At 38.4% G+C, this 21,859-nt stretch overlaps 1 protein-coding gene across 6 annotated transcripts in view; it reads left to right on the forward strand.

Annotated features, from left to right (window-relative positions):
- The window catches only part of ZDHHC15 (zinc finger DHHC-type palmitoyltransferase 15), a 394,441-nt gene that overhangs the window by 49,313 nt on the left and 323,269 nt on the right, over positions 1 to 21,859 (forward strand). For 4 of the 6 annotated variants that reach the window (XM_060183155.1, XM_060183154.1, XM_060183152.1 and 1 more), the window contains exons 8-11: positions 1,808 to 1,940; positions 3,873 to 3,999; positions 6,459 to 6,562; positions 17,591 to 17,668. In XM_060183155.1, coding sequence (XP_060039138.1) covers positions 1,808 to 1,940; positions 3,873 to 3,999; positions 6,459 to 6,562; positions 17,591 to 17,637 — 411 coding nt within the window. In that variant the 3' untranslated portion in view covers positions 17,638 to 17,668. Of the gene's footprint in view, positions 1 to 1,807; positions 1,941 to 3,872; positions 4,000 to 6,458; positions 6,563 to 8,401; positions 8,431 to 17,590; positions 17,669 to 21,859 lie in introns of those variants that run through there. The other 2 variants (XM_060183156.1, XM_060183157.1) reach the window with 2 other exon arrangements.

Raw genomic sequence — 21,859 nt, forward strand, 5'->3', positions numbered from 1 at the left:
AGTGTCTTTGTGGCAACTGTGACACCTTAGAGTTTGATTGTCTTTCCTGTTGCCGCAAGGGTACAGTGCTCAGTTCCCGAGTTCCTCTGTGACATCTAGACCTCTAAATAGCAGTTCTGAGCTCCTTTACTTATGCCATTGAGGCTATTGTAATAAATCACCTGGTGGCAATATAGTGTCATATTGCTGTTTTGGTTTTTTTCCTTCCCTTCTTATTCCTGCAGTATATGAACAAGCACCAGCCTTCAGATGGTCATGTTTTTTTCTTTAGCAGAAAGCCCAGCTGTGCTCTGATGAAGTTCATTGAAATATCTTGTTATAATACTTATTTTTTGGTGGGAGAACCAATTTCCTGAGACTAGGTCACTATAGCTCAACCCTGTGTCTCCTGTGGAATGAAGAATATAGAACACCATCAGACCATGCTTGCCTTCTCAATGTTAATTTAAAAAGTAACTATTTTGATTTAAAAATTGATCCTTGCCTTATGAAAGCGTAGTAATATATATCTCCCACACTGAATCTCAAATCTCCACATGGGGCTAATAAATTACTGTAGAATCAATATGATAGCACTAGTCTATCCTTATTCTTAAGTGTTTCTGGATAATGCTTTTAGTGTCTTAGTTTAGTTATCTTCTGAAGAGATAGTTTGGAACAAATGGCCATCATCCTCTTCCAACAACAACAAAAAATTAAAATGTTCAAGACTTTATCCAAAGACAGCCGAATAGATATGATTTGACAGGCTGAAGAGAATTCTGTAAAAGTAATTCTGCATATGGGAAAGACTTCCAGCTCAGCTACTCAGGGTGTCCACTGATTTTGTGAGTACTTAGTTTCTACCCATTTTCTATTACCCATTTAAACATGAAAGCAAATAAGTGAAATAAATATGAGACTGAAAGATGTTTTCAAACATAATAAAAAAGTAAAGGTTTCAATATTTCCATTTTATAAATAAAAATTTAAAAAGTAAATGTGACAGCTATCCATAATTTGTCAATAAGGTATGAGGGAGTAAAGGGGAACTTCTGAGACAACAGTTAAAAGGAATTCACTAACACTAACACAGCCCTTCAAGAAATACTAAACACACTTCAAAAATATGAAAATACTGAACTCTCATGTGCATTAAGCAAAGAAATAAAGCAAGGGAATGATCAAAGTCCGTTGAAAATAAGCATTTGGTCTTGCAATGCAGAAATGATATTATAAGAGCACATAGGTTGTAAGGGTGGAAGGCATCCAGTGACCTTGTGTAGAGGAATATTACTGCCTTAGTGGTAGTGAGGTATGGTAACACATTTTAAAGATGAGAAACTGTATTTCTAAAATATTTATAGTCTTATAATCCAAGGTTACCTAAAAACAAACATGCAATTATAAAACGAACAAACAAAACCAACATGTTACTTGTTACTTGCTTTACTCTTTACAATTAAGAGTTCATTTTAGATACTGCAGACTGAAAGCATACACATAATGAGGTAGGGACATAAACAGAAAGAACTCATTTGGTTCCAGAAGGTGGCTTATCAGTACATCACATACTTTGCCCTATGTTCAATCCTTAGAACCAAAATGAGACAGCAATGAAGAAAAAACAAGTGGAACTCCATAGAAAGTGGAACACTTTTTCTCCCTCTTTCAGAAGAAAGAAAACTGAAAAAAGTGTTTTATAAAAAGTATACGGAATGTTTCTAGTTGCAGCTAGACATAAGTGTACAAATGTGCTAACTATGTAAAGAAATTAGACAAGCCTTTCACTTTAATCTTTTGTTCCTATTTATTGTTTCTTTTCCAGGGAGAATTGCCCAGTGTTCGCTCTAAGTTCCATGTCCTTTTTCTCCTCTTTGTGGCCTGCATGTTTTTTGTCAGCCTTGTGATTCTCTTTGGTTACCATTGTTGGCTTGTCAGCAGAAACAAAACCACATTAGGTAAGACTCAATATTAAGACTAGGAAAAAAAACATATCAATGTGTATCACAGTGACATGTCGAGAGAGAGAGAGAGAGAGAGAGAGAGGAGAGAACTTTCAGTGAAGCTTCTTAACTACACTGATACAGTGACAGATACAAACATATTGTACCAAACTAAGAAATTATAGTGATTGATGGTTACAGATTATTCGTGAATAAAACTTCATACAGGAGAGCAGAGATAGCTCACCAGGTAGGATGTGCACTTTTCCATGTTTCATGGTACAGATTTGAGCCCTGGAATGACATGGGAGGTGCTATTAATAGAAAACTCCAGTGATATTATTTCTCACTCAGCCTGGGAAAAGTGAAACCACATATATGTGAAAACCTAGTTCTGTAAATATAAACAAACCTCATATAACCAAAGATAATTATTGCTCTTATTCATATTCCACCATAGTTTCTAGACTTATAAACTTTTCTGGAAGGTGTTCACATAAGTGTGTGAAAGATAAAGAATAGAGAAGGACATGCCAGAAGGAGATGATGATAAATAAAAAGATCTAATTTACTGAAAACACTCCAAAATGGATTTTTGAGAATGAATCCAAACCAGAAAATCATGAGCATCTACAATAATCAAGGAGCTATGTAGGTTCTGTGAGAATTTGATAAACATTGAACTAGTGTCTAGAAAATCGCTACAGAAAATTAATGTTGACACGTTGTTTGGAGATTTATGTTTCTGGCAGATAACAATCCAACAGTTTTTGTATGAAATAAATACTTATTTGAGGAGAATGCATGAGGAATAAAAATTAAGTGTCCAAATGTTTAATGATGATCTCAGATAGAGTCTAGTGCAGCTAAGTTTGGTCTAAAAGCCACTATAATTTGGGGAGTCATTTGCTATAATGTTAACTACTAAGAAAGTATTTGTACTCATTTTTCTAAGCCAAACGTATATGTAACGCTTGCTACTGTGGTTAATTACACATTTGCTTTAGAGGTCAGGTGCAAAGTAGAACAATACTTAAATCTTCATGTTAACAGTCTGAAAGCAAAGAACACATGAGAAATGATCAGATGAAGTCAGAATTTATCCCAATCGGATAAATGCGTGTTGAAATAATCACAGGCACTAAGATGGCACAATTCCTTACACATGGTCTTTGAGATGATCACATTTCACCCCTTCATGTTTTTTCTGGAGTTCAGCTCAGTTCCTTACATTAGAGGTTCCCGTGTAAACATCTTCATTTCTGGAATGTTTTAAAATCATATCTGTTATCGTCTCTTCTTCATGTCATTACCTTGGTTCTATCTCTCAAGGAGACCATTTGGCTGTTGTCGCCTCTTAGATTCAAATTAAGTATGTTAAATTTATTTCACTCCTTGCATCTATCAGTATAAAAATGCACATTACCCCACAACTGCATAATCATTCTCACTGTCCTGAGTTTTTTCCTGTTTAGAAAAGATACTATTAATTATTTGTATTTAAAGGCAAGTTTACTTTGTTGTTTTATTATCATTATTTTGTATGTATTTCATCAGCACCTCACACATGCTTGATTTTCTGACTCCTGGTTGACATTTTTCATTCAGATAGAGAAACAAAGAAGGAGAAACAACGAAGCACTGGAACTTCCTCCCAGTGCCACTGTAGACCTCACTATGCGGTGTCAAGGGGTTGAACCTAGGCTGTGTGTATGACCAGACAGGCATTATAACCAAATGAGCTATTTTTCAGCCCACTCTTAAGCTAATCATGCATAAAATGACTAACCTAGTTTTTACTAAAAATGAAGAACATAAATTATTACAGGAAATTTACATCCTAGAGCCACATTACATTCATGAAAAATGTAACATAATGATGTTCCTGAAAAAGATTTTCCTTATTGCTTTCCTTGTCTTTTCTTCAACTCTTCTTTCTTTCCCTAGAGGCCTTCTGTACTCCAGTGTTTACAAGTGGCCCAGAGAAAAATGGTTTCAATCTTGGTTTCATAAAAAATATCCAGCAGGTATTTGGAGATAACAAGAAGTTCTGGCTAATACCTATTGGCTCCAGGTAGGTACTTACTACTGCTGAAAAAAGCTGACTCTGTGCCATGCATTGAAGTATCAATTTTGAGTCTGTAGTATGCAGTACATGCTTCTAGGTTAATAAAGATAAATCAAGAGGAAAAGGTAAAGTAAATATTCTCATGTTTTGTGGCAGTCACTTTTATTTACTTGTGTAAACATCTAATTTTTTTTTCTGCCTCCAGGGTTATTGCCAGTCTTTTTTGATAGGATAGAAAGAAATTGAGAGGGATGGAGAGAGAGAGAGAGAGAGAGAGGGAGAGAAACAACTGTGGATCTACTTCACTACTTGTGTAGCTTCCCCTCTGCAGGTGTGGACCAGGGGCTTGAACCCAGGTCATTACATATGGTAATGTTTACATTCAACTGGGTGCATCATCATTCAGCCCCTATCTTTTGTAAGCTTTTAACACATTTTAAAATGATTTTAGTGTGCCAGAAAGTGGCAAACCCAGTTGATCACACATGTTACCATGTGCAAGGATGGGTTCAAGGCCCTGCTCCCCACCTGCCTTCTCTATCTTCCTTACCCTCTCAAGTTCTCTCACCAGATCAAATAAAAGAAAAGAAAAGAAGGGGATGTGTGACAAAATGACCACTTAGAAAAGTGGATTTGTCGTGAAGGCGCAAAGCTTCAGCAATTACCTTGTGGCAATAAAAAATGAATAAATTATTTAGAAACATTAAATAAATCAATTTGTAAAACACTAATTGATATGAAAGAAATCTAAGGATAATCAGTGAAGGGAAAGAGTAATTTTTCTCAATCACTACTCTATCCCAATGAAGTTTTCTCAGATAAATGAACATGGAGGGGAATGGGATATGGATCTCTGGTGGTGGCAACTGTGTGGAATTGTACTTCTCTTACCCATAGGTCTTGTCCATCATTATTGAATCAATAAAAAAAAAAATGAACAAACGCATGTACCTCTGTCTAAGCAAACATTCTAAAGGTCACTGAAACAAAGCTATAAACTGTTCTAGAGCTAGCTTTGTTGATGGTGATTCAGTATTGTTCACAAAGTCTCAGAAGTCACAAGCTTGTCTTTTCTCCACTTGTTCCCATTCCCGTTATAGTTCTAAGGATCATCTATAATTTCAAAAATCAAATTGTGTGGGTTTTTTTTTTTTTTGCATTCCTTGTCCTATTCGGTAGAGTAATATATACATTTTACTCCAAAAGTAAAAAATGGAGGCAGAAGACAATTTGTAAGATGATTGCTTTTTACTATTTGCAGCATGTTCTCACCTATTGCATTTCTTCTGTATTTGTATATATCTTTATCATAGCATAATACCATTTTGAATTCTGTATTTTTATTTACCATATAAGAATTTTCCCTCACTATAGCAGTCTTTGTAACCATTAATTTGGTTATATGATACTCCATCCAGTGTCTGTGCATGCATACATGTGCATTCTCAGATAGTAGATTGCTTAGTTTGTTTCTTAAACATTGGATGAAAAGGTACTTTGGTGAACAATTTTATACTTAGTTTGTATACACTTAGGCGTGTACATGTAAATTCTGAAAACTTCATTGGAATAGAGTAGAGACTGAGGAAAACTACTCCTTCCCTTCAATGATTATCCTTATATTTCTTTCATATCAATTGGTGTTTTACAGATTGATTAACATTGATTTAACATTGTGGTATATAAATCATGTGACAAAACTGTTGGTGGGTGATGTTGATTAATAGCTGTTACCATGAATTATCTGCATCCCACTTACACCTGTACATTGCCACAATATTAAAGATAGGTCTAAAGTGAGTCTTTTCTGGAACAAAGAACAAAAATAAAACTGTTTAATCTAATCTGTATACTTAACCTCATCTGTAGAGAACATCAGTAAAATCAGTCAAGTATCAATTATCAACAATCATAAATGGAAGAAAAGGCACAGAATAGTAAATGAATTGTTCAAAATTCACATAAATTCAGAATTAATTCAGATATATAAATGCAAATATTCAAATAATAACTCTAACTAGGACTAGTTCAATTCCTGCCAATGCATCCCATCTGTTAGAAACCTGCCTTTAACTACTGTTGCCCTGAATAACCACAAGTACCCACAAAGTTAATTCTGCATGTAAATAATTGCCCCAGAATCTGCTCTCTAGATATTCCTCAGTTTGGTTCTTTCTCAGATCAGCATTAAATAATATTTATGAACAAGCTGTACTTGCATTTTGCCATAGTGGGTATTGTAGGAAGCAAGTCAAAAGGTTGATGCAGAAAAACAAATAAGACGTATAAATAAAAAGCAATGTTGTCACTGTTGCTATTGTTAGTGCCTGTTTCACCATGGTTTTAGCCAGTAAACTAAGTAATTTGTCTTCTTAAGATTTTCCTTCCCATTTGCAGGGGAGGTGATTGCCTGCATATAAATTCTATGTCAACTGCACAGTCTCACTGCCTTACTTTCCTACTAGCCCTGGTGATGGACACTCCTTCCCTGTCAGGTCCATGAATGAGTCACAGAACCCACTACTAGCAAATGAAGAACCCTGGGAAGACAACGAAGATGACGACCAAGGTAAATAGGCTCAAATGTAGTATTTTCTCTATCTGGCAAACCAAGCGCTGATGAGACAATGTTAAGAGAAGCCATGCAGTGTAGTGAGAAAATAGGATACAGAAAGATTGTGTAAGCATGTCAAGTTCATAAATCCCCTTTAAATAGAGAAAAGCAAGTATGGTTAGACTTGTTAAAAAAGGGTTCCTTATGTAGAATTAGATGTCAAATTAGCAGGTTCCTCACTAGTTTTATGACACCATTATTTATAACCAGTCACATAAATCAGGAAACATGACAGTGTGCACGTTTGTAGACCTTCTGCCAGTTGGTTGCTTACTGTGCTTCTCTTGATTCATATCCCTTAATTCAGTCAGGAGGCAACAACTTGCCTTTCTCCATCCTCAATGATTATATTTTAAGAACTCATTTGAGAATGTTTTGAATATACATAAAGAGAGTACATTAGGTGAACTACATATGCATAAGGTGTACGGGTTTTTTTTGTATTGGATTTTTTAATTGATTTAATTGTGAACGACAAGTCCGTTGGACAATTCCTACCACCTGAGTTCTGCATCCCATCCCCTTCACTGGAAGCTTTCCTATTCTTTATCCCTCTGGAAGCATGGACCCAGGGTCATTATGGGGTGCAGAAGGTGGAAGATCTGGCTTCTGTAATTGCTTCTTCACTGGACGTGGATGCATCTATACTTCCAGCCTGTCTCTGCTTCCCCTAGAGGGACAGAGCTCTGGAGAGGTGGGGTTCCAGGATATATTGGTGAGGTCGTTAGTGTATTTTTTTAAAAGAGCAAAGGGGCAAAGGAAAAATTAGGAAATTTTATTTGCCTTTCCACCATTCTCCTGCTATATTATTGTGTCATGTTGAATTTTTTTTTCATTGGTGGGGCTGCTTTGCTCCAGAATGACTTTTATAGAAAGAGAGTAATAGAGGTAGAGAGGGACCGACACCATAGCATGGAAGTTTCCTCAAGTGCAGTGGTGGGTAGACTCTATCCCAGGTTACACACATGACAAAATAGGTGTTCTGTCCAGGTAAGCTATTCATTCAGCCCTTTTGAAACTTTTTTAGAAGAGCTGAAACTCTTCCTGTCGTGTACTCCCAGTGCCACCTATTCTTTGTCATAACGTGATACTTTGCCTATTACTCTGCCTCCAACACTGATGTTTCTGATTCCATTTACCAGATAGTAATTTTTAGTAGCTAGTTCCTATGCAATACCTGACAATAAAAGTTGAGTAGTAACTTAAAATAGTTATCACGAACTGTATCTGTTATCAATAAGGACTTAGAAAGGCATTGATGAGAGAAGTAGACATAGGAAATAAGCCTTTCTAAATGTTCACCCAGATTTTCTACCTGGAAGTCCAATTTTTAGAGTAAGAGATGTTGTTGTGACTGAATAAGATAAAAAAAACAGTCTAAAATAAGTTATCCAAGTACTTCGAGATCATGCCTAAGCCGGAGATCTTCTAATACAAGAAGTTTCCCAACCTGCTTTTTTTTTTTTTGGTGAAAAACTGATTATATTTTTAACTAGCACCCTTCAGCTACTAGTATTGCAGAGTCTTCTTTTTATTATTCTCGCAGTTGTAAACAAAACTGATACCACCTTTTTGTAGACTCATTGTGTATAGAAATGTGACATGGTTCTGTATATTGATTTTGTATCCTGCCATTTTACTGAATTTATTTTTTTCTATCAATAGTATCTGTTCAGTGGAGTCTAAGATTTTCTATCTATGTTATCATGTCATCTTCAAATATCAGTACTCTAAATTCTTCTTTTCCAATATGAATTTCTTTTATATTTTTTCTTGCCTGATTGCTCTGGCTAGGATTTCCAGGACTATGTTGAACAGTAGTGGTGAGTGAACATCATTTCCTTGTTTCATATCTTAGAGAACAAGCTTTTAGCTTTTAATTTTTGCATATGATGCTAGCTGTGTCTTTGTTATATATGAACTTTATTAGGTTAAAGTGTGTTCCCTCTATTCTCAATTTCTTTTTTAGTTAACACTTCCTTTTTAATTGTCTTATTTTTCATCACTTTATTGGGGGAAGTAATGGGTTACAAGATAGTTGTCACAAGTACAGTTTCTCATCTCCTCGTGATAGGTATCTGTGTACCATTCCTCAGTAGCTGAACTCTTCTTCCACCATTGTGCACTGGGTCAGCAGTGTCCTCCACCTCTTTCCTTTGGAGTCATTGGCATTGCTGCAATAGATCACGGTTAATCTAAGCTTCACCCTGTGATTTCTATTTCTTTGTCTCTTAAGTTCTATCTATAAGTGAGGACATCTGGTATTCATTCTTCTCCTAGTTTGCCTCACTTACTTCTTCAGATTCCATTCAGGAAGCATCAAAAGAGGATATGTCATCATTTCTTACAGCTGTATTTTATCACACACACATATTTATCAGTGTGTGTGTGAGAGAGAGAGAGACAGAGACAGAGACAGACAGAGAGAGACTGACTTTATTGGAGGGGGATAATTATGTACAGTATAGTTGTTGGCATTTGGGTACAATTTCGCATCTCCTTCTGATAGGTATTTGTGAAACACAGTCACCTCTACCTTGTGCCCTTTGCCTTGGTGCAATACACCAGATCTGGTCCAAGTTTTTTTAACTACTCATCTGTCACTGGATATTTAGATTGTTTCCAGAACTTGTCTATTACAAGTAGTGCTGATCTGAATGTAGTTTACACCAGTATCTTCATTTAGTTATTTTTATGATCTTTGGGCAGATCTCAAAGAGAGGAATTGCCAGATCATTAGAAGGTTTCTATCTAGTGCTCAGAATCTCCAGACTGGTTTCCATGGGGCTGAATGAAACAAGTTACATTCCCACCAACAGTATAGAAGGGTTCTTCTCCCCCAACATCCTCATCACCACTTATTGTTTATGCCCTTATTGTATTAATTTTTATTACATTCGGTAGAGGTTTACAATATTATAAATTGTAGGGATATAGTTTCTCTTGGCACCTACCATCAACGTTCCATACCTCTACCTTATAATGATAGCCACCACCATAGTTCTCACAAACTCTTACAGATTATTTGGCTCCTTTTTTTTTTCTATAAGCTCATGTGTTTTAATTCTCTGTTCCACATTTGAGTGAAACCATCAACTAGTTGTGTTTTTTACTTTCCTTACTTCACTAAGCATAGTAGGACATTCTCAGTGGTATCTCATGGTTGTCTTTATTTACAGTCTTCTGATTGTCAGTGACTTTATTTATTTTTTTTTAATTTTTTATTTAAGAAAGGATTAGTGAACAAAAGCATAAGGTAGGAGGGGTACAACTCCACACAATTCCCACCACCCAATCCCCATAACCCACCCCCTCCCATGATAGCCTTCCCATTCTCTAGCCCTCTGGGAGCATGGACCCAGGGTCATTGAGGGTTGCAGAAGGTAGAGGGTCTGGCTTCTGTAATTGCTTCCCCGCTGAACATGGGCGTTGACTGGTCGGTCCATACTCCCAGTCTGCCTCTCTCTTTCCCTAGTAAGGTGTGTCTCTGGGGAAGCTGAGCTCCAGGACACATTGGTGGGGTCTTCAATCCAGGGAAGCCTAGCCAGCATCCTGGTGGCATCTGGAACCTGGTGATTGAAAAGAGAGTTAACATACAAAGCCAAACAATTTGTTGAGCAATCATGGATCCCAAGCTTGGAATAGTGGAGAGGAAGTGTTAGGGAGGTACTCACTGCAAACTCTAGTGTAATCCTGCTTTCAGGTATATATTTTGCAGTAGTTTATGGATACGTGTGCACATACGCTCTCTCTCACAGAAACTGGTGTATGTCTAGGTTATGGGACTTTGTTAGAAAGTGAACTACCTGAGATGAAATTAGAGTGTACTATAAAAGGAAATTTTTTGGTATGTCTGTTGGTCATATGCACGTCTGCTTTGATGAAGATTCTACCTATGGTTATCTATAATTTTTCTCCATTTTTAAAATTTTTCTTATATTTTTATTTATTTATTCCCTTTTGTTGTCCTTGTTTTTTATTGTTGTTATTGATATCGTTGTTGTTGGATAGGAGAGAAATGTAGAGAGGAGGAGAAGACAGAGGGGGAGAGAAAGACACCTGCAGACCTGCTTCAGCGCTTGTGAAAAGACTCCCCTGCAGGTGGGGAGCCCGGGGCTCAAACCGAGTAAGCTGGTCCTTGTGCTTTCCGCCACATGTGCTTAACCCTCTGCGCTACCGCCGACTCCCTTAAAGTTGTTTTATATTTATATTTATTTATTTCCCCTTTTGTTGCTCTTGTTGGTTTTTTATTGTTGTAGTTATTATTGTTGTTGTTGTTATTGATGTCATTGTTCTTAGAAAGGACAGAGAGAAATGGAGAGAAGAGAGGGAGAGAAAGACAGACACCTGCAGACCTGCTTCACTGCCTGTGAAGCGACTTCCCTGCAGGTAGCCGGGGGCTCCAACCAGGACCCTTTCGCCTGGCCTTGTGCTTCGCGCCACCTGCACTGAACCCGCTGCGCTACTGCCTGACTCCCAAATTTCCCCCATTTTTTATTTGTGATTAAAAGTGAGTTATAGGGAGTCGGGCGGTAGCGCAGCGGGTTAAGCGCACGTGGTGCAAAGTTCAAGGACTGGCCTAAGAATCCCGGTTGGAGCCCCCAGTTCCCCACCTGCAGGGGAGTCGCTTCACAAGTGGTGAAGCAGGTCTGCAGGTGTCTTTCTCTCCCGCTCTCTGCTCCTCCTCTCTCCATTTCTCTCTGTCCTATCCAACAACAACAGTAATAATAACTACAGCAATAAAACAACAAGGGCAACAAAAGGGAATAAATAAATATTTTTTTAAAGTGAGTTACAAGATTATAAGATTTTAGGGTATAGTTCCACATCACATCCACCACCAAAGTTATCTGTCCCCACCCACTCAAGTCCCAGGGGTCATCTCCTTAGTTCTCACAAATACTTAGGAACAGTTTGTTTGCTTCATTGTTTTTTGGTTGTTTTTTTTTTGTTTGTTTGGGTTTTTTGGTTTTTTTTTTTGCAAATTAGTGTACTTCAGTTCTAGGTGCCACATATAAGTTAAGCCATCAGTAGCTAACTTTCATCTCTTTACCTATTTCACTAAGCATGATCACCTCCAGTTCCATCCAGTTTGGCCCAAAAGACCTAATATCATCTTTTTTTTTATTATTTCACAGTAGTATTTCATGGTGAATATATCCCAAAATTTCTGATTTATTGTTTCCTTGGGGAGCTAAATAGTTTATAGTATAGTCTTTAACAGATATGCTCGGTCCCTTCATCTCCTTTTGATTGGTGTCTGGGAGACACACCAGACCCCCCAATGCACTTCACCCCGCTTCCTCAGAGACCTAAGCTTTGGTGTGATATACCACAACCTTATGTTTTCATATACTGGAGGTGATATAAGATTGAATAATGATTTACAAAATTATAAGATTATATGGTTATAATTTCACACCATTCCCACCACCAGAGTTCTGTGCCCACATCCCATCCCAGTCCAGCAGAAACCTCAGTAGTCCTCCCAAGGTCATAGATATCAATTGAATCTATATTCCATTTTTATTCATTTCTACAGCTGCCTTCATTCCTTTCTTTTTTTTCTTTTCTTCTTTTATTTAAGAAAGGATTAATTAACAAAACCATAGGGTAGGAGGGGTACAATTCCACGCAATTCCCACCACCCAATCTCCATATCCCACCCCCTCCCCTGATAGCTTTCCCTTTCTCTATCCCTCTGGGAGCATGGACCCAGGGTCATTGTGGGTTGCAGAAGGTAGAAAGTCTGGCTTCTGTAATTGCTTCCCCGCTGAACATGGGCGTTGACTGGTCGGTCCATACTCCCAGTCTGCCTCTCTCTTTCCCTAGTAGGGTGGGTCTCTGGGGAAGCGGAGCTCCAGGACACATTGGTGGGGTCTTCAGTCTAGGGAAGCCTGGCCGGCATCCTGATGACATCTGGAACCTGGTGACTGAAAAGAGAGTTAACATACAAAGCCAAACAAATTGTTGAGCAAATTCATTTCCTTTCTAAGGCACACCTATACCTATTACTCCTTCCAAATGTCCTTCATTTTTCTTCCTCACTCTAAGATAAGAGAAACAGTGCCTTAGTTCATCTAGTGTTTTTCAGATTCTCCTCCACCTCAGTGATGACAAAAACAAAGATTCCTGAGAGTACAGGTCCTGGAAAAGGATGACAGAAGACATATTATTCTTGTATTGTTCTGTGGAAAACTAAGAAATGCTATTCATATAAAAACTATTGTATTCACTGTCGAATGTAAAACATTAATCCCCCAGTAAAGGGGAAAAAAAGATTCCTGATGAGAAACATGTCAGTTCCCATTGGGATTGGGGTTAAGAGCTCTCTGGTCATCTTCCTCTAACATTTCCACCCTCTGGGAGTATAGACCAAAATTCTTTTTGGGGTGCAGAATGGAGGAGTTCTGGGTTCTGTAATTACTTCTCTGCTGCATATGGATATTGACCAGTCAATCGATGGCCCCTGCTTGTTTCTGTCGTTCCCTAGTAGGTTAGAGCTCTGAAGAGGTGAGGTTCTGGGACATGCTAGCAAGGTCATCTGCCTAGGAAATCAGAGTGAAATCTTAGTAGCATCCAGAACTTGGTAGCTGAAAGGCAATAAGATATAAAGCAGGACAAATTTTAAAGTTGTTCCTTTTGATGTGGTACCACAACTAATATTGTCTTTATTAGTTTCAGTTTTTTTTTCTTGTTTGACATTTGTTCGTGTGTGCATCCTGACAGACAAACATGATTGAATTCCTTTACCTTGTCTACCAACTCACCACGTCACCCTTTGACTCCTGTTATTCTGTGGGTGTTTTCTCTGCTCTAATTTTTATCTCAGTAACAGCTTTTATTTCTCTCGTATGACTCCTTTTATACTTTTTCTCCCTAATAAATTCTCTGACTTCAAAGTTTTCTTACATTGAGCTTTATTTTCCAGTGAATATACTAAGGACCATAGCTATGAGGTATTATTTGAAAATTTTATATAGTTCTGTTGACACTAGAATTTTCTTCAAGCTCCTATTTTTTATTTTTACCAAAGCATTGCTCAGCTCTGGCTTATGGTGGTGCAGGGGATTGAACCTGAGACTTTGAAGCCTCAGGCACAAGAGTCTCTTTGCATACCATTATGCTGTCTACCCTCCACCCAAGCTCCTATTTCGATCCATCTTTATTGGTGATGTACATCTTCCCTTTGTATTTACTGCATTAAAAGGACCATACTCAGGATTTTCAGTGCGCCTTGGTAGTGACCAGCAATTTTCAATCACAAGTCTCTTGCTAAGACTATAGTGCCAAGGCTTTAAGAACCTGTAACCAGAAGTATAAGCTCATAAATGCACAGCAGGCAAACTGGGAAAAGATTCTGGTAGGGTCCACACCAAAGAGAACACTTCTCCATCATTCTAACCCTAAGGTCTATTACCGTGAAATTTGTATTACAGAGTGACTGTAGCAATCTGCTGTGGTTATGAGGAAGCTGAAGCTTTTATTTTACATGTCGATTATTGTAAAATTTGTAAATCCCTTTCTTATTTTAGCATTTAGTTTAACATTTTCCCTTCCAATTTGGATCTCTCTTAAGGTCTTTTCTTTATTTATTTCTCTAGCAAAATCTTCTAGGTCTGTGTTGAACAGTAGTGGTGAGAGAGTGAACAACATCCTGTCTAGTTTCAAAGTTTAGGAAAAAAATGTCCATTTTCACATTGAATATGATAGTAGTAATGGGCTTATCATATATAACCCTTATTACGTTCAGGTAAGTTCCTTCTTTTCTCAGCTTAGTACGTGTTTTATCATAAGTGGGTGGTGAATCCCATCAATTTTTTCTCACTCCTTTTGATAATATCGTGTATTTTTTTCTTCCTTTTTACTGGTGTTGTATACTAACTTACTGGATTTCTGTTGTGTATGGGATGTCTGGGATGAATCTGACTTTGTTGTGATGAATAATTTCCTTATTTCTTATGCAATTCACTTTGCCGAGGTTGTGTTCAGGATTTTATTTTTCAGTTTGTGTTTTCTTATTAAAATTTTTATTAGTGATTTACAGAATTATAAAATAATACAGGTGTAATTCCATACCATTCCCACCACTAGAGTTCTGTGTTCCCATCACTCTCCAGTAGAAACCTGTATACTTCTCCCAATGTCACAGATATAGGTTGACTATATATCTAAATCTATTTATCTATATAACTATCTATGTTTTTTGCCCATTTTATCCACTTCTACAGTCCTGCCTTCACTTCCTTTCTAAGTCACACAACTATTACTTCTTCCATGTGTCCTTCCTTTTTCCTCTTCCTTCTCAGATAAACAAAACAATGCCTGATCTCTGGATTTTTTTGGTTTCTTCTCTTTCAGTGATGGTATAAAAACAAATATTCCTAGTGACAAACTTACAAGGTCCCAATGGATACAACATCAATTTATGAAAATCTGTGGCATTGCTGTATACAAAGGAGAAGTCAGAGGAAAGGGCAATAAAGTATTCAATCTCAGTTACAATGGAACCCAATAAGATAAAAATATTTTGGGGGTAAATTTCACATAGGAGGTAGAGAACCTTTATAAGGAGAAATAAAGGACAATATTCAAAGAAATAAAGAAAGACACACATAAATGGAAGAACATTCCTTGTTACTGGATTAGAAAAATAAACATATATCCTATCCAATAAAACAGAAAAAATATATATAAAGGAAAAATGGTTTAGTGGATTTGTAATACAGGCACCAAGCCCCCCAGCAATAACCCTGGTGGCAAAAAAAAAAAAACATTCTCCCTCGCATCAGTAAGAATGGACTGCATCAATACAACAGTAATGACAAGTATTAGCAAGGAAGTAGAGAAAGAGGAACTCTATTATGCTGCTGGTGGGAATTCATACTGGTGCATCCATTGTGGAAAAAGCAATTCCACTCTTGGGCATTTATCCAGAATACATGAAAATAGTAATTTAAAGGGACACATGCACCCCCATCTTCATAGCTATGTTATTTGCCATAGCTTAAATATGGAAGCAACCTCAATTCCCATTGACAGATGACTAATTAAAAAAAAAACTTATGAGACATCTACTCACTGGAGTACTACTTGGCACTTATAAAAGATGATATTGTGTTCTTTAGTACAAAATGTATGGGACTTGAGGTGATTATGCTTAGTGAAGTAAGGAAGTGAATGATAACTACTTTATAGTTTCACTCATATATGGAATATAGAGAATTAAAACATGTGATCCTGCAAAAAATTCATCTCCAAGACTGTGGGAGAACTGTGATGATTATACTTGGAGGTTGGGGTGGCAACTCACAATTCAGATGGTGGGAGTGATGAGTAGTGTGAAACTATACCCCTAGTATAGTCTTGTAAATCTCTATGAAATCACTAACAAAAATAAAACAATAAAAATAACAGATATTAACATGCAGAACAGCATATGATTAAAAAACATTCTGCATAAATGATGTTTCTTGCTAATTACAAAACCTCTTATTTCTTAAGTACTTAGTTCCTTTGTAGAAAACCACCAACACTTCAGGTACAATATTAGCTATCTCAGTTAATTCCAATGAAATGACAGCAATACAGGGTAGTTTTGTTAAGTAGAAAGACCCAAAGTACTCCATTAAAACTTCATGATGGGAGTCAGGCTGTAGCGCAGCGGGTTAAGCGCAGGTGGCGCAAAGCACAAGGACCAGCATAAGGATCCCGGTTCGAACCCCGGCTCCCCACCTCCAGGGGAGTCGCTTCACAAGCGGTGAAGCAGGTCTGCAGGTGTCTATCTTTCTCTCCCCCTCTCCGTTTCTCTCTGTCCTATCCAACAACGACGACAACAATAATAATAACTACAACAATAAAACAACAAGGGCAACAAAAGGGAATAAAAAAAAAACTACATGATATTGGTAGTCTGGCGGTAGTGCAACGGGTTAAGCGCACGTGGCGGAAAGCGCAAGGACTGGCCTAAGAATCCCGGTTGGAGGCGGGCCCGGGCTCCCCACCTGCAGGGGAGTTGCTTCACAGGCGGTGAAGCAGGTCTGCAGGTGTCTATCTTTCTCTCCTCTGTCTTCCCCTCCTCTCTACATTTCTCTCTGCCTTATCCAACAACATCAGTAACAACAACAATAAAAAGAAAAAATAAGGGCAACAAAAGGGAAAGTAAATAAATATAAAAAAGTAAAAACCCTGGGGTAAGGGTGAGGGTGGATGTTTGGCTTCTCGGGGCAGCGGGGGAGGGGGGCAATGGATTAGATGACACACAGTCTTTTGGTGGTCGGAATGGTGTTTATGTACACTCCGCTTAATTTGTAGTCATAATAAAATAAATTAAAAATATAATAAAAACCCTAAATGATATTAAGCTATCATAACAGCTATTTAAGTAATGCACCAGGCAGTACTATACATCCTATAGTACTGATTTAAAGAAAATATTCTTGGTGTGGTGCAGGCGCTCCCGGTGTACGCACTTGGTAGCGGGGGAGGCGTGGAGCGCTGGGCAATGGCGGAAGGCGGGGAGAAAAAATTATCTTTTTTTTAAAGAATGGAGATTTTTTTCTAACTTTTTTTAAAATTCTTTTTTTAAACTTTATTTTTATTACTAGATAGAGACAGAGAGAAATTGAGGGGAAGGGAAGATAGAGATGGAGAGAGACAGAGAGACACCTGCAGCTCTGCTTCACTACTCGTGTAGCTTTCCCCCTGCAGGTGGGGACGAGGGGCTTGAACCCGGGTCCTTGTGCACTATAATGTGTGCGCTTAACTAGGTGCGCCACCGCCTGGCCCTGAGAAAAAATTCTTATTTCATAGTACAGCAGGCTGACTACTGTTTAGGTGTGACCGCTAGAACTGCTAGCAAATGTTTCAGTATCGTGTCCCAGTGTTTAAACATTCAGTGATGTGGACCATCTTTAGGTATTGAGCAAGAAAAAATAAATTAAAAAAAGAAAAATTAAATCACCTTCATTTTCATCATTACAGATTATCCAGCAGTTTCATCATCTCTTGCCATGGAAACAGAAACGTAGCAGGTTTTATGGTTCATCATCTGTCATACAGGTCAGTATTCTGAAGAAGATTCATAGAGTGCCAGGTGGACTGCTGAGAGGGAGTTTTGTGAACAACACTTAAAAAGTAGTACATTTTCACTCTGGTGAAAAAAAAGTAAATAAAATATTTAATTATTCACTCATATTATTTACACAGGTAAAAGTTTTATACATAACCTCCATGTGTAATGTACTGGAGAAGAATCCATTATACCTTGCAAAGTCACACTTCCTTCCCATTGAGGCAAATGCACCCTTGTGTACCCAGAGTTAGCCAGGATCTGGTGCTGGTTGTTTTTTATTATAAGTTATAATCCTTGACATAGTGCACTTCTGACTTCTCAAAATGCTGTACATTACAAATAGGGTTTTTCTTTCCAGCTCCATTAGTCTGTTAATAACCTACTCTTTACCCAGTCTCTGACAAAAAACACCATCTGTACACTCCAATTCTCCTAAAATTCTAATAATTTGCTTAACAGTAGTAAGGCATCCTTACTTGTGGGATTCAGTTGGCCTAGCAAAAAAACTAAACAGCCTTCTCCTTGCAGCATTCACAGGTAAATAATCCAGTGAAGTTCAGTATTAAATGATAATTATGGTAATAACATGGAACCTAGTAAGCATTCCAATAAAAAAAGATAGCTATTATTCAGAAGCCTAACAAATATGTGTGGGTTCTCAGTCCTTCACTTACTTGCCTTAGAAAACCCTGTTCTGCAGGCTGGGGGTATGCCAACCTGCCAACACCCATATCCAGTGGAGAAATAATTACAGAAGCCAGAACTCCCATCTTCTGCACTCCAAAAAGAATTTTGGTCCATACTTCCAGAGGGGGAGAAATGATAGGGGAAGATGAACAGAGGGCTCTGAACTCCTACTCCATCAGGACCTGGAAAGAGAAGAGGAGTAAAGGGAGGACATTTGGAAGTAACAGTAGGTGGAGATGTGACTTAAAAAGGAAGAGAAGGCAGGACCATAAGAACAAAAAAGGGCAAGTATATATAAATATAGACACATAGTTATAGAAATAATAGTCGGGGGTCGGGCGGTGGCGCAGTGGGTTAAGCTCATGTGGTGCAAAGCGCAGGGACCGGCGTAAGGATCCCGGTTCGAGCCCCCGGCTCCCCACCTGCAGGGGAGTCGCTTCACAGGCGGTGAAGCAGGTCTGCAGGTGTCTATCTTTCTCTCCCCTCTCTCTCTGTCTTCCCCTCCTCTCTCCATTTCTCTCTGTCCTATCCAACAACGAATTGCGTCAACAAGGGCAATAATAATAACCACAACGAAGCTACAACAAGGGCAACAAAAGGGGGAAAAAAATGGCCTCCAGGAGTGGTGGATTCATGGTGCAGGCACCGAGCCCAGCAATAACCCTGGAGGAGGAGAAAAGAAAAAAGAGAAAAAGAAAAAAAAAAAAAGAAATAATAGTCAACCCACATCTGTGACCTTGGGAGAACTACTGCAGCTTCCAATGGAGAGAATGGGGATACAGAACTCTGATAGTGGGAGTGGTGCAGAATTATACGCCTCTTATCTTATAATTTTATAAATCAACATTAAATCACTAATAAAATTTAAAAAAGAAAAACCCTATTCTGTAACAGTATAGATACTACATAAGATATTTAATGTGTCAGCCTCATTGGCTGTGCATCTGATACATATCATTTCATTTAATCTTGATTCTTATTACACATATTTCACTTATAATAAAATTGTTCCAGAGAAGGTAACCATATTTTCATTTAAAAATTTTATTGGAGGTGCGGTAATGGTTTACAGCCAACAGTAAATACCAAATGTTGTTGGTACATACATAGAATTTCTCGGGCGGTAGCGCAGTGTTTAAGCGCAGGTGGTGCAAAGCACAAGGACCGGTGCAAACATCCCGGTTCAAGCCCCCGGCTCCCCACTTACAGGGGAATCGCTTCACAAGCAGTGAAGCAGGTCTGCGGGTGTCTCTTTCTCTCCCACTCTCTGTCTCCCCCTCCTCTCTCCATTTCTTTCTGTCCTGTCCAACAACGAATAACAGCAATAATAATAACTACAACAATAAAACAACAAGGGCAAATGAATAAATAAATATTAAAAAATTAAAATAAAAGAATTTCTCAGTTGTCTGCAAAACACTGTTTTTTCTTCTGCCTCCAGGGTTATTGCTGAGGCTCAGTGCCTGCACCATAAGTCCACTGCTCCTGGAGGCCATTTTCCCCCCTTTTTGTTTCCCTTGTTGTTGTAGCCTTATTCTGGTTATTATTGTTGTTGATATCGCTCGTTGTTGGATAGGACAGAGAGAAATGGAGAGAGGAGGGGAAGACAGAGAGGGGGAGAGAAAGAAAGACACCTACAAACCTGCTTCACCGCCCGTGAAGCGACTCCCCTGCAGGTGGGGGGCCAGGGGCTTGAACCAGTATCCTTACGCCGGTCCTTGCTCTTTGCGCCACCTGCGCTTAACCCACTGTGTTACTGTCCGGCGCCCTGCACAACACTCTTACCCCCCACCTAGGTTCTCTTCCACCATCATACACCAGGACCTGATCCCCTCTACTTAACAGTGTCTTTTACTTTGGTGCAAAACACCAAACTCAGTGCAAGTTTTGCTTTGTGCTTCCCCTTCTGTGCTCATTTCTCAGCTTCTGTCTAGGAGTGGGATCATCCCATATTCATCCTTCCTTTTCTGCCTTATCTCCCTTAAGATGATTCCTTCATTCTCTATCCACACTTAGGTGATGAAGATGAATTCATCATTTTTCATAGAGTAGTATTCCAGAGTGTGTGTGTGTGTGTGTGTGTGTGTGTGTGTGTGTACCATAATTTTACTCAACCACTCACCTGTTGTTGGACATCTGGGTATTTTCAGGTTTTGGCTATTACAAATTGTACTTCTGTGAACATAGATAAACACAAATCTTTTTGGATGGGTGTGTTTGGCTTCTTAGGCTATATCCCCAGGAGTGGAATTTCAGAGTCACTGTAGTTCCATTTCTAGCCTTCTGAGAAATTCTACAGACTGCTCTCCACAGAGGCTGGACCAATTTATATTCACATCTGCAGTGCAAGAGGATTCTTTGCCCCCACAGTCCCTCTAACATTTGTTATTGCTATCTTTTCTGATGTATGACATTTTCACAGGAGTGAAGTAGTATTTCACGGGTGTCTTTATTTGCATTTATCTGACAATAATTTGGAGAGTTTTTTCATCTGTTAGTCCATTGGTTCTCTTCTTTGGTGAATAATATTCTGTTTATATCCTCTCCCCACTTTTGGATGGGGTCGTTTGATTTTTGTTTCTTAGTTTTATGAGCTCTTTATATATTTTGGTCTTAGCATTTTGTCTGATGTATGACATGTAAAGATCTCCCATTCTGGATGGTGGTTTCTTTTTCTTCTTCCCATTCTTCTTCTTCTTCTTCTTCTCCTCCTCCTCCTCCTCCTCCTCCTCCTCCTCCTCCTCCTCCTCCTCCCCCCCCCTCCTCCTTCTAATCTTTATTTATTGAATAGAGACAGGCCGAAGTCTAGAGGGACTGGGGAGGTAGAAGGGAAGATAGACAAAGAAACACCTGCAGCACTGCTTCACAACTTGTGATGCTTTCCCCATGGCAAGTAGGGTCCAGGGGCTAAAACCCTTGTTCTTGTGCATTGAAACATGTGCACTCAACCAAGCGCGCCACCACCAAGTCCTGGTGGTGGTTTCTTTTGCTGTGCAGAAGCTTTTTAATTTGATATAGTCCCATTGTTTTGTTTTGGTTTTTTGTTTGTTTGTTTTGCTTTGCTTTAGTCTTCCTTGCAACTGGATTTGTATCATTGAAGATGCCTATAAAATTTAGATGACAAAGAGTTCTGCAAATATTTTTTCTAAGTATTTGATAGTATTTGGTCTAACATCCAAATTCTTGATCCATTTGGAGTTTATTTTGTTTCTGGTGAAATGTAGTAGTTCAATTTCATTCTTCTGCAGTTTTCAATCCAATTTTCCCAACACCATTTGTTGAAGAGACTCTCCTTTTTCCATTTAATAGTTTGGGCCCCTTCATCAAAAATTAGATGTCCATATGTGTGGAGGCTTATTTCTGAGCTCTCAAATCTGTTCCACTGCTCAGGCTATTTTTGTTTCAGTACCAGGTAGTTTTGATTACAATGGCCATATAATATAGTTGAGATCTATGAGTGCCTCCAGTTCTGTTCTTTTTTTCTCAAGGTT

This window comes from Erinaceus europaeus, chromosome X (assembly GCF_950295315.1).
Source record: "Erinaceus europaeus chromosome X, mEriEur2.1, whole genome shotgun sequence".
Taxonomy (NCBI): Eukaryota; Metazoa; Chordata; class Mammalia; order Eulipotyphla; family Erinaceidae; genus Erinaceus; species Erinaceus europaeus.